At 39.1% G+C, this 11,385-nt stretch overlaps 1 protein-coding gene across 1 annotated transcript in view; it reads left to right on the top strand.

Annotated features, from left to right (window-relative positions):
• The first annotated feature begins 508 nt into the window (after window positions 1-508).
• Window positions 509-11,385, top strand: part of PLCG2 (phospholipase C, gamma 2 (phosphatidylinositol-specific)) — a 57,794-nt gene continuing 46,917 nt past the window's right edge. The window contains exon 1 of the mRNA XM_009890381.1: window positions 509-704. Coding sequence (XP_009888683.1) covers window positions 509-704 — 196 coding nt within the window. The remainder of the gene's footprint in view (window positions 705-11,385) is intronic.

The raw sequence follows: 11,385 nt of genomic DNA, 5'->3' as shown, positions 1-11,385 counted from the left end.
ATGCCTCTTAATATGATTTTTATGTATTTGGGCTAAACAGACCTTGGCTTACTTTGTTTTGGTCTGGAACACCGCGTACTGCTGTGTTAGAAGACTGAGGAAGCAGTTACTGGTATGGTGCAGCCAGAAGAGAGGCATTGGTCTTCCTGAGAAACTTAGATCACAATTCATTGCATGCAGTGGCTGCTCCACCCAGCTCTTTGTTTTTAATAGATTTTGCAGCAGCATGGCACCTAATTGTCACTGGTACCGCCCTCTGTGAAGACTGTTCATACTTTCTTTCAGGATAAAACAGCAAGGATGCTGTTAACATTAGCCATGTATCTGCCTTGTGTTTGAATGGGCAGGAGTCTCTATTAGATACACAAATACAAATGTGATTTTTTAAGAAATAAAAATGTTGTTTTAAATACTGACTTCCCTTCCTTGTTTTTCTTTTTTCTTTTCAGGACACTGAAAACCATAAACGTTTGATTTTTTTTTTTTTTTTTTTAAAAAAAAAGAAACAATGCCCAGAAAGAATATAGACTATGGAGCGCTGCCGGAGTATGAGAAAAGCCAGATCAAAAGGACCTTGGAGTTGGGAACTGTTATGACAGTATTCAGTCTTAAGAAGAGTAGTCCAGAAAGGAGAACTATTCAAGTCATAATGGAAACCAGGCAGGTAGCATGGAGCAAGACAGCTGACAAGATTGAAGGTTTCTGTGAGTATTTGCAAAGTGTACCTGAACTTGGAGTTACTAGTAAATTGATGAAGTTGTCAAATATTGATTTTATGAGCCTTTGTTAACATAGTGAAATTTTTGGCTGAAGGGAGTTTTGTAATTTGCTGAGAATATTCTGAATTGTTGCAATGTAGGTGAAGAATCTTCTGCAGCTGATTATTTAGGTATCTAACACTACTTAAGTATGATTAACGTGCTATTACCCAATGCCCTGTTCTCAAAGTTTTTATCTCTGAATACGATGGTGCTCGTGTTCTTTGAATTGAGTTACTGAGTGATAACTGTTTTCCATCATTAAGCATCAAGATGTCTTATAAATTCAAGCGAGTAGTACTTCTTTAACCCTTCTCTCTCCAAAAAGAAAAAAACCTGCAAATACAAGGAAACTTGATTCAAATTTCGGTTTGCTTAGGGAATTTGCTGTTTCAGGATAGAAATCATTATTTAAGACCATTATTGGAAACACGCCAATAATTTAGGAGGGTGAAGCTGTGAGATGTAAGAGATGGTTCCCAGGTCCTGAGTTGATACTGTCTCTTTAGTTGGTATCTGAACTGACTAAACCCTCTATTTATAACAAGGTCAGGAAATAGAAGGGGAGTGTAAAGCTACACAGGACTGCAAAAGCTGTAGTAGAAGAATAAAGTGAGACTAATCTTCAGTTCTTGCTGAACACGGCTGATGTCAGCCAAGCTCAGCTTGTGCCTTTTGGGATTTGTAGAGCTCCTGTTAGTATAATGTAATTACAGTGCTTGCATATGACTATATGGTAACTTTAAAAAATTTATTATGGGCATGATTTTACTGTGCAACTACTATATGGTGTTTGTCTTCAACAAATGAATTGAATTGTTTGCCTGAATTGCCAGATCAGCTAATATGAGAAGCTTGGAGTTGAGGAACCAGGGCTGTTTGGGAAAAGAAATTGTGATACAGAGTTGGAGTTTGGAGTTGGAGAGGTGGGAAGGCTGAGCAGGTATATATCGTGCTGTTTCAGTGCTACCCCATACACAGAGCAGCTGTGACTGGCACCAGGTACTGCAGTAGTGCGACAGACGGGAGCCATGCTCCTGGTGTTCTCCCTGGGTGTAAGTACGCACTAATGTGAGAGAAACCAGGAAGAAGGAGAATGGAGTTTGTCTGTTGATTTGTGGATGTTTAGTAGGGTTGTGTGTGGGTGGTTTTTTTTTTTTTTGTAAATACATAGTAAGTTAAAAAAGCATTGATCTGTAAGGTCGCAAAGACAGGCCCTGAGAAGTTGAGTGGTTTTTGGATTGTCTGTGCAGCTTCCTTCCTGCTCCTTACTTACGAGTATTAAGTATCTGCTACTGTTTCCATTGGTTTGTGTCTTATTCCTTGTGCAGGCTGGACCTGCAATTGGAAATTTAATGTAGTAGAATGAAAGACCAGTTGTCTGGAGGATGTTTTGATTGTTGGTGGTGAATATGTGGTCATATGCTGTGATCTGGGAAAAAGCAAACAGGTCTGGACACCTTAATTAACAGCTACTCTGGATCATAATCTTGCAGTGGTCCAGTTTCTCATGTGGAAAATGAGGGTCCCTTCCTATAATGGTGGGTGTGAATGCAAGTACATTGCTGGTTCTGGTATGCTCAGATCCCAAAGTGAGGTGTGCCAAAAAAAAAAATAAGGTCTTGAGAGGAGATGAATAATTGTAAGTGCATGGCTTGAATATGCTTAGCAAATAAAGCCTGGGGTTACACACAGAGCAATAAGATTAAAACAAAATAGAAAATGACCACTTGGTGCCTGAATGAGCCATTAGAGTACTCTGGCAAAATCAATATGTGATCATGTAGTTGAAGACTTACTGTGGCCATTTGCACGGAGAGGCCAAATTTAAAGCTGTACAGATGATGCGTTTCAGATTTTGGGGTCAACTTTTTCAGTGTTTGACTTGTAATCTTCTTTTATCAGAGCTTCCTGGAGGTGGTGTGTGTTTGTGGTAATACATCCTGATAATTAAATAGTTTGCTCTATGCATAGATTTTAACACTTTTTTTAAAAGAAGGTGAACATTGTAATTTGACTCTTACACCTGGATAATCGGGCAGGGTAATGAGTTGCTTCCAGTTACACAGGCAATCATTACCAAAACAGGGAATATAGCTACAGACCTGTGACTTACCCGAAGGCCATCTGCCTCTCGCCCTGAAAATTGCAGTACTGTAGCAGTTTTTTTAATTGAGCAACATTTAAGTGACCTTTATAACGATGGAAACTTTAGGTCTGAGAATATGTCATACCATAAAGCACAAATATGCAAAATATTGTTTGGCTTAAAAAGCAACGAGTCTGCCCAAAATGAAGACTTACTTTGTAGGCATTGTTTCAGAATATGATATGAATAGTTGTTACAATTTACCATGAACTGTATCTGCTGTACTTGAAATGAACGTCCCTGCGGCTTTAACTTGCTGACAGTGTTTTTGCTGAAAAGGAAGGAAATATTTTATTTATTTAGTTAGTTAGTTATTTAAATTTTGCTATTGCGTCTTTTGACTGAGACTGAGGCTTTCTTTTTGCTTGAAAAGTGAAAAAATTATAGATTTGAAGCTTTCATATTTGAACTGGATGGGCTTCTTGAATACCGATGACAGGAGAATTAAAGTTTTTATTTCCCTGAAGCTATACGATGTATAGTTTGTGGTAGGAGGAAAGTTGCTTTGGCTTATATTTGTAAATGTATCTATGAATGACTGCAAATATTCACTGGTGGATTGTGTTAACTTTGTGAAAAATAAACCCCACTTTTTTCTTTTTTTTTTTTTTAGTGGATGAGGGTATAGAGTTATCATCTCAAGTATCATATTGTTTAATACGGTTGTGCTGTGCAAGAAATAATATTTGCGATGTGATCTTAGTGGTTGTTATTTGCATGTGCTACAGTCCAAATAAGAATTAATATTGAATATGGGTGGGAAAGTTAAGATGGCTTCCTGTTCTGTGTGTGCCTTTCAACTCAAGTTTGGCAACTGCTGTTTACAGAAGGCAGAAAATGGAATGTTTGCATCTGCTATGGGGTTTGTGTTTCTAAATCAGATAGTGAGGAGAGTTCTTAAGCTTTGGGACACAAAAATAGGCTGCTAATAGATAAAGTGGAGGGAGACTAACTTTTATACTTTATTTTAATACTCTTCCTTTGGAAATTTAAGAAAAAAGGTTTTTTTTGTCTCTCTGTATAGTCTTGGCAGTCTTGGGAATTTTGGATGTCACAGTGCTGATTTTCTTGCTGGTGAACTGTGAATGTCTGAAGGACGCTCAAATTCCTCTAAGCCACAATTGCTCATAATTATTACAAAGGTCTTTTGCAAGTTTGATTAATACTATTTTGGAAGTGATTTAAGTTAAGCCTCACAAAAGGCAGCTACTCTTATTCTAGAATAAATTGACCCATGTAAGGGAGATGCAGGGTTAGCTGTACTGGTATAAATGTTTAGACAACCCAATGGCCCCGAAAGTGGCAGTACTGTGTATTTTAAATTACATTACTCTTGAAAGGGTCCCTTTTGTTAAAAACCTGTCAGCGTTTCTGCTTAGAATAGAGTGAAAGAGTTGGTAAAATTGTGGCTATTTCCAGCTCAGTGCAGATGCGTTTCTCTGGATGAGTAAGTAAAATGGAGATACCTTTTATTTAGAAAACTCTTTCTAGACCCAGGCCTTTGCTGTGGTAACAACTGAGGATATACTAAGGCTAGGAAATCTGCTTTAAACAGTCTCTGTCTTCATTGTGTGGCTCAAACCACGCAATATCTAAATACTGGAGATTTTATGTTGACCTTCTGAAAGACTTGAGTCACTATATATGAAAGGAATTTTCTAACAAAAATGAACTGGGAAGAAACCTTTGTATTTTCCTGTAAATGAAAGAATACACGTTGTTTGTGTCTTTTAGGGAAGGATATGCTATTTCAACAGTAGATCAAAAGGGCACCTTTTAAGCGGATACATATCAAGTAGGTCCCCTCACTTTAATAGAGCAGCTGAGGTTTTTTTGGTCACTTCTTTTAGCTTAAGCGTTACTGTGGTGCTGAGAATGGTGCTGCACAATTATTTAATTCTTTAATACAGGGTTTTATTTTGGCTTCTGGTAAGGTCTAGCTTTACAAATTAGAGAAGGAGCATTATGTACCAGCTCTTCTACTGCTGTGGGTCTTCCCTGCTCACCTGCAAGAGAGGGGAAGAAGCAACCCGTCAGTGTCTGCTCACACCCTTCCTGAGTTGTCCTAATGGTGTTGGTAACCTGTGCGCGAACAGTCTGTCTTTCCTGTAGAGCTGTGCAGCCAAGAGTTGTTCAAGTCAAGTGAGTTCTTGGATGGTATTTCAATTTTCATGAGGTCAAGGTAGCTGTTGAGATTGTCCAAGATAATCAGACTTCCTGAAGACAGTAGATTTTACTGTATGTAAGGAAACTCTGATCCTTTTGTACAATCCATGTTTCTTGGGTTTACAGGGATTCTGTTCTTGTGAAATGTAATGCTTTGTAGGCCCAAACAAAGACTAGGTGACTGTGGGATGTAAAATTAGGAGAGACTGGCAAATGAGTACCTTTCAAAAAAAGTTAAATAAAATTTGTCCATGTTTTCCATTTGGTGGGAGCTTCAAGTTTCCTTCTAGATGAAAGGGGGAAGGTTAGCAATGGAAAGAGAGGGGCTGCCTGTTCTGGAGTGCTTTTCAGGTTTAGTGGAGGCCAGGAAGGTTTTTAGTGTTGCTGCGCTTTTAGTCACCTGTTAAGACGTCAGAGTACCTTACATATGCCTTTTCTACATTGGCTGGGTCCAACGCAACCCATTGTCAAAACTGAAATGGATAGAAGGGAGCAATGCGTCTTTGAGAAATGTTTTTATCGTGGACATTTGGCATGTAGGGTTTCACTAGTATACTAAAATGAACGCCAGCAACATGTGCTTCCGTATGTGGGCCTGCAGAGAGCTATGCAAATAGCTGAAGGAAGCAGGTCTGAGCTAGATGTGACTATGTTCACCCATGCTTGGGCTTCTTTTAGTCAGCTTGCTATTGTTCTATACATAGAGACGTTTTAGATGCCCTGATAGCTCTAAGATCATCTGGGGGAAATACTTGGTAGACGCTGGCTACAAAATGTCGGAACTTTTTGTTCTGCCTCTTATTTAGTAATGGCATTTCTTTGTATTCTGCATTGTCGTCATTTTAAACTGTTACAGATAACCTAAAGTTTACTAGGTGGGCTATGGGACTGCTCGTGAGGCTCAGAATCTCAGCGCTGTTCATCCTAAGTTACCTAAGTCGTCACTGCCAAAAGATTGGTTTAACTTAGGATGGCAAATGTTTTTCCCTTGAGGAGTTGTGTGGGTTTTTTTTTGTTTGTTTGTTTGTTTTCTCCCCTGCCCCACTGTGCTTTGTATGTTGCAGTATGGTATTAATACTTCATCAGATCACCCATGCTTTGAAGCCATTGTGCCCCCCCCCCCCCGACTGATATTTCTTAGTCTGCACACTGACTCTGGTTTCAGTGAAGCCCCTGTCATTGATTTCAGTAGGAGAAATTTACTCCGTTTCTTGGATGAAAAGTAAGTTTTGGTGAGTGTTGCCCCATGGATAGACTGACCCAGCGAAAGGTTAGTGACTCTGATGCAGAATGCATGGGGTCTTGGGCAGTGAGGACTATAAATAGGAATGGTATTTCTCACTGTGTGTGAAATAACTTTGAGGTGATGTTTTCACAGCCTAATATTAAGCAGGTAGCTTACAAGGCTAGTTTCACCTGTCTGCCCAGATAGTCAGTTGAGAGAATGAAAGGCTGTTCCAGAGCAAAGTTTAGTTCCTGCTCTGAATTACTGTCTGCTGGAGTCTCTTGCTCCGGCCATTGAATATATAAAAAGCATAATAACACCAGCTTCCTAACTCTGAGGCAGTGTGGGGTTTTTTGTGCTTTGTTTCTTTCATCTATACAGTTGGTTTAAGTATGGGAGTTCTGTTGCAAAGCATTGTAAATGTAAAAATGTAATTTGAACTTTGAGAGGAATTTTGAGTGTAAAAGACAGCACAGAAATAGAGGAGCACTTTTTGCAGGGTCATGGGTCTGAAGCCCCATGGCATTAGGTCTACAGCTGGTATCAGGTACCATTGCCAGGCAAAATAAGCAAATCTCTTAGAAGTCTAGAGTGGACCACAGTCTTCCCCCACTGCTTTTCCTTGCTGTAGGACAGCCTGACTTAGAAGCTGCCTGGTGCTAGGGAAGGCATTTGGCAACTTGGATTATGTAGCAGGGGAAAATGTGTGGTGTGGGAATGCATGTTTCATCGAGTGATACCGTAGTACAAGTCGGACCCAGTATGACTTCGCTATGGATCATTTACCCATAGGTTTTATTGACCATTGTACATTCATGGGTTTGCCATTTAAGAAGTACAGATCTTGGTAGCTTATAGTAGACATAAACTAACTTTTGCTTTATCAGCACATGAGAGAAGGAAGCTTCAGTTTCCTTGTACAGAGGGAATTGATTTACTTGTTTAATTTGTAATGGGCCCTTTTCTTGCAGAAACTAATTTATGCATACTAGGTGCATGACTGTGACGCTCTGACTTACCAGCATGATTTATTGCAGTGTGTTGCTCAGCGTGTCACTTCCTCATGGTTCTGCTGTGTATTTCTATTGTACATTTACCCTTTACAGCTGTGCGTGGGTCCGTGTGGTGGCCCTTGGGTCACACACCCCCTGTGTTGTTTCTCCCCACTTCAAACTTGCACAGGCTGGCCACACAATGGATGTGTGTTGTACATCCCTGTGGGATGTGGGGGTCACTTCTGCCTCCACATCAGCTACTCTGCTGTGCTGTTTTTTTGCTAGGATACCAAATGGCCCACAAACAAGTGTACTGTCATAAGCTGAGAGCGGTGGAGGGAACTACAGGACAGCAGTGAAAGGCAGAGGGGAAGGAAGGGGTGGCCAAGAGTGAGAAGTGCTTGTCAGTACTCTGTGCGACCGGCACCTGGGGTTTGCTGACTGAGAGTACATTTCAGTACTACCAAGTAAGGCCTCCCAAATTTCCTTGTATTGAGGTATAGATATCTATGTGCACATGAATAAGTGAAGGTGCAAACAGGTTATGGTATTTAAGCTTGGAGAGCAAGTAGGTGGCAAGGTGTAAATCTCTGAGGCTGATCTGTAATGGATATTTCATTCTTTATCAGATGCAAAGTGCTTTAAGGACAATTATTAAGGGAAAGTTTATGGTGACTAGAGTTTGATTAGTCACTGGAAAATATGTGAGTTTCTGCATACTCTTCCATGAATCCTTGTGTTAAGTGATGATTCACAGCCAGGAGAATTTATGCTCTGAGAAATCCGTGGTGCCTTCTATGAATGCGCAAGTGTGTGTTTCTCTGTAATACAAGCATGTACGTTTCAAGGAAGATTCTGTTGAGGACATAAGATGATTTCTCTTTTTCTGATTACCTAGGACTTTTTTTTTCATGTGAAGAGGTGACCTGCTTTTGTAAAAGGATTTAAACCATATTTTAATTCCTTAATCTTTGGAAAAGAAAGATCACCTATCTTTTTTTGATGTTGTTGATGATTTTGATTTATTGCAAAATACTCAAGAAAAAAATATGTAGTGACCATTTATTTGTCCGAGCACACAACAAGAAGTGGGTTTAAAGCATTGGAGGGCCATGTTTAGGAAAAGGTCATATAATAGATCAGTTGTTAAAATGCTCTTTCGGTAGGTAGACCAAGAGGTTAGGGTATAGGTAAGGTTGAAAGAGAAAAGGGAATAGATGAGTTAGTATTAGTTTATTCTGGAAATTTTCTGTTTCTCAGAGGATGAAATACCTGTGTTTGGGAATGGCAGAGGTGCATACCTCTTGCCAGTGTAATTGCAAAATTATGAAGCAGAGGAATAAAGGCTACTTAAATTGAGGCTTTTGATGCAATAATATATCTCAGTATAACACATAGTAACCAATTTTTTTTTCTTCAGTGCAGACCTTTATTAATGCAGTAGGAGTATCTTACACCTTTTTTCATTTTTAATAGAAAGGTATGACTAACAATGCATAACACTTTATTGTAGGATTAACATGGACTGATAATTTCACATTGTTTCTCTCTCCTGTTTTTTCTGTAATACTTTTCTGGAGTTTGTGGCACAAAATGACAGTGGCCCACTTTTTAAACACGTTTGCCATCTCAAATTCATTTAGTGTTACTGATCTTTCGTCTAACCTATGAAAAAGAATTACCAGACTGTTAAGTTCACTTGAGATTATCGTCATGCTGAAAAGAGGAGATTTAACAGAATTTGTCATCTAGAATATGATTAAAAAAACACATAACACCAAGTTGAATTTTCATGTTTCACAGGTATATTAGGAAAGGGAGTGAATAGAAACAAAGAACTAACTTAAGTTCACAGTATGTGTAGAATTTGAACCTGTGGGAGCTGCTCTGTTTCTTCTCCATCTGCAAGGTTGCACCGTGTTTGTGTTTTCAGATTGTGTTATATTGTTGAGCAGAAATCACTAATTTCTGCAAAAAGTTGCACCTGGTTATTTAATGATCAAAGCTTGTTGAAGAAGCAGTGCATCTGTAATACAGTCATGTAGATAACAGGACCAGATCAGACCATGTACAATTTACAGGGTGAGGTGAAATGCAGGGATGTATAATATAATGTAATGGCAATCTTATGTATGTTGCTACAGGTAGTGCTGTTCTAGATAACAAGGGTTGGGTTTTTTTTAGTCTTTATTGTTGTATTTTGTGAATTTTATCCTGCAGCCTGTTTTGCCTGTAATTAAATTTTGCTAATTTTGCTTTTTAAATCTTTGCTAAAATGACTTGCTAAAGAGAGCAAATTTTGATTCTGTGCATCCTTTTGGCTGTCAGATACATTGAGAAACTTAAACTGACACCTAAGATATTATTTATGCAAGTGGCATACATTCTTAAACATGGATGGGGGATTTTTTTTTTTCCATAGGCTAAACAGCTGAGTCATTTAATTAGTAGAAATGTTAATGCCAATGTGAACTTCCGCTGTGATGGAAAACCTACTTTTTCCCCTTTGGAGAAGACGGTATAAACATTTACAGCATCTATACCTTTCTGGGTGAAGTGATAAGTATCTACATATTCTTCTGAGGAGTGTGAAATGAGTGCTTCTTTTGGCTTGAATGTTAGACTTGCTCTTGCTAGTTTCTAGTAATTGCTTTTTTACTGCTAGCAGATTTTCTTTCTATCTGTATTTCCTTACCGTTTCAGACACAAAATAATAAATAAACTTAACTCACATTGAAAACCCCAAGTCTGTCATCTTCTGTCATTTTCTTTCTGTGTTCTGAATACTGTTAAAAACCAGTATGTCATTGCAAAAGTGAATCCACTTCTTTCTCTTTGTGGAGAATCTTTTCAAAGGAACATTAGAATTCACCGTCTTTCTGTTTTGAAATTGCTGTGTTTTAGTTGTAACTTAGGGCATCTTTGTGTAAGTCTTCGGCTGAGTATTTAGGCCTTGGTTTCTGTGGTCAAATGAAAAAAAATGAAGGTGTGTAGCCTTTAGCTGTTTTCAGATCATTTCTTCCCTTTAGCAGCTCAGTTCTGCAATGTTTAACGCTAACTTACAATGACCAGACTTCCTGTTATGGCCAGGCAGCAAAACGGGGATGGAATGAACCTCATAGGCCTGAGCACCCCTAATGTGATTGATCAAAGTGAGTGAGAGTTGTAGGTACTCCAGTACACTTTCCCCAAAATGAAAGCTTTACATGGCAACATTTTTGGTTTGTTTTGTTGCATGGAGTAGAATGTAAACTTTTGTAGGCCCATATGTAAATTTCACCCTATTCTTATCTCATTTTGTGAAAGTGCCTTTCAGTTTTTAATATGAAACCAATAGCCATTTGGATGTATGGCCCCTTGAATTCAGAGCTCAGACTGGGAAGAGCTGTATTATGTTATTGCTCTACTAAGCAGTCCAATGAGAAGTTATTAATTTAATGGTAGTTTGTTTTTGCTGTACATGGCAGCTCTACGTGACCTGATTACTTAAAAACCTCTGGGTTTAAAAGGTGCACTTCTCTAAAGCTTACGTCAGTGACACAGCTAAATCCCCAGAGGACCCCTTGGAGAAGTAGTCGTGTGCTTTCTCAAGAGGCACCACACTGTTTCTCATGTTCCATCCTTGTATCTGTGTCTTCATATAATTTTGTGGCTTACCTGTAATGACTTCCTTGCACCACTGAATGTCTTGCTAAATTTCACTGTTTGTATGAGGTGAATTACTTTCCATGCTGCATCTGTACTGTCACGCTGCAGGAGATTTCTGCTTTCACGTGACTTTGTCCTTGTCTGAGAGAAGCCTCACCTTCTTCCTGTTGGAGTTGCACAGATCCATGTTTCATTGCTGCTCTGAATAGAACAGGCTGCAAAGACACACCTTGTACAGTTAATCTGTAATTCTGCAGAAGTGAGAACAATGCCATTGTCCTCACTAACCACCGTGAAGTGTTATTTGCAAAAGGATGCTAATGGCTTTCTTCATTCACTGGTCACTCATTTGCACATAGCCTGTGTTGCCGGGGCCAGTTTCTGCCTTTCCAAAATGAAACCTTCTTTGGAATATTTTGTAATGCAAATTGTTGCGGGGGGGGG

Source organism: Charadrius vociferus, unplaced genomic scaffold (assembly GCF_000708025.1).
Source record: "Charadrius vociferus isolate BGI_N301 unplaced genomic scaffold, ASM70802v2 scaffold498, whole genome shotgun sequence".
Taxonomy (NCBI): domain Eukaryota; kingdom Metazoa; phylum Chordata; class Aves; order Charadriiformes; family Charadriidae; genus Charadrius; species Charadrius vociferus.
Note: the sequence above shows the minus strand (reverse complement) of the source record. Positions and strands in the feature narration are given on the sequence as shown.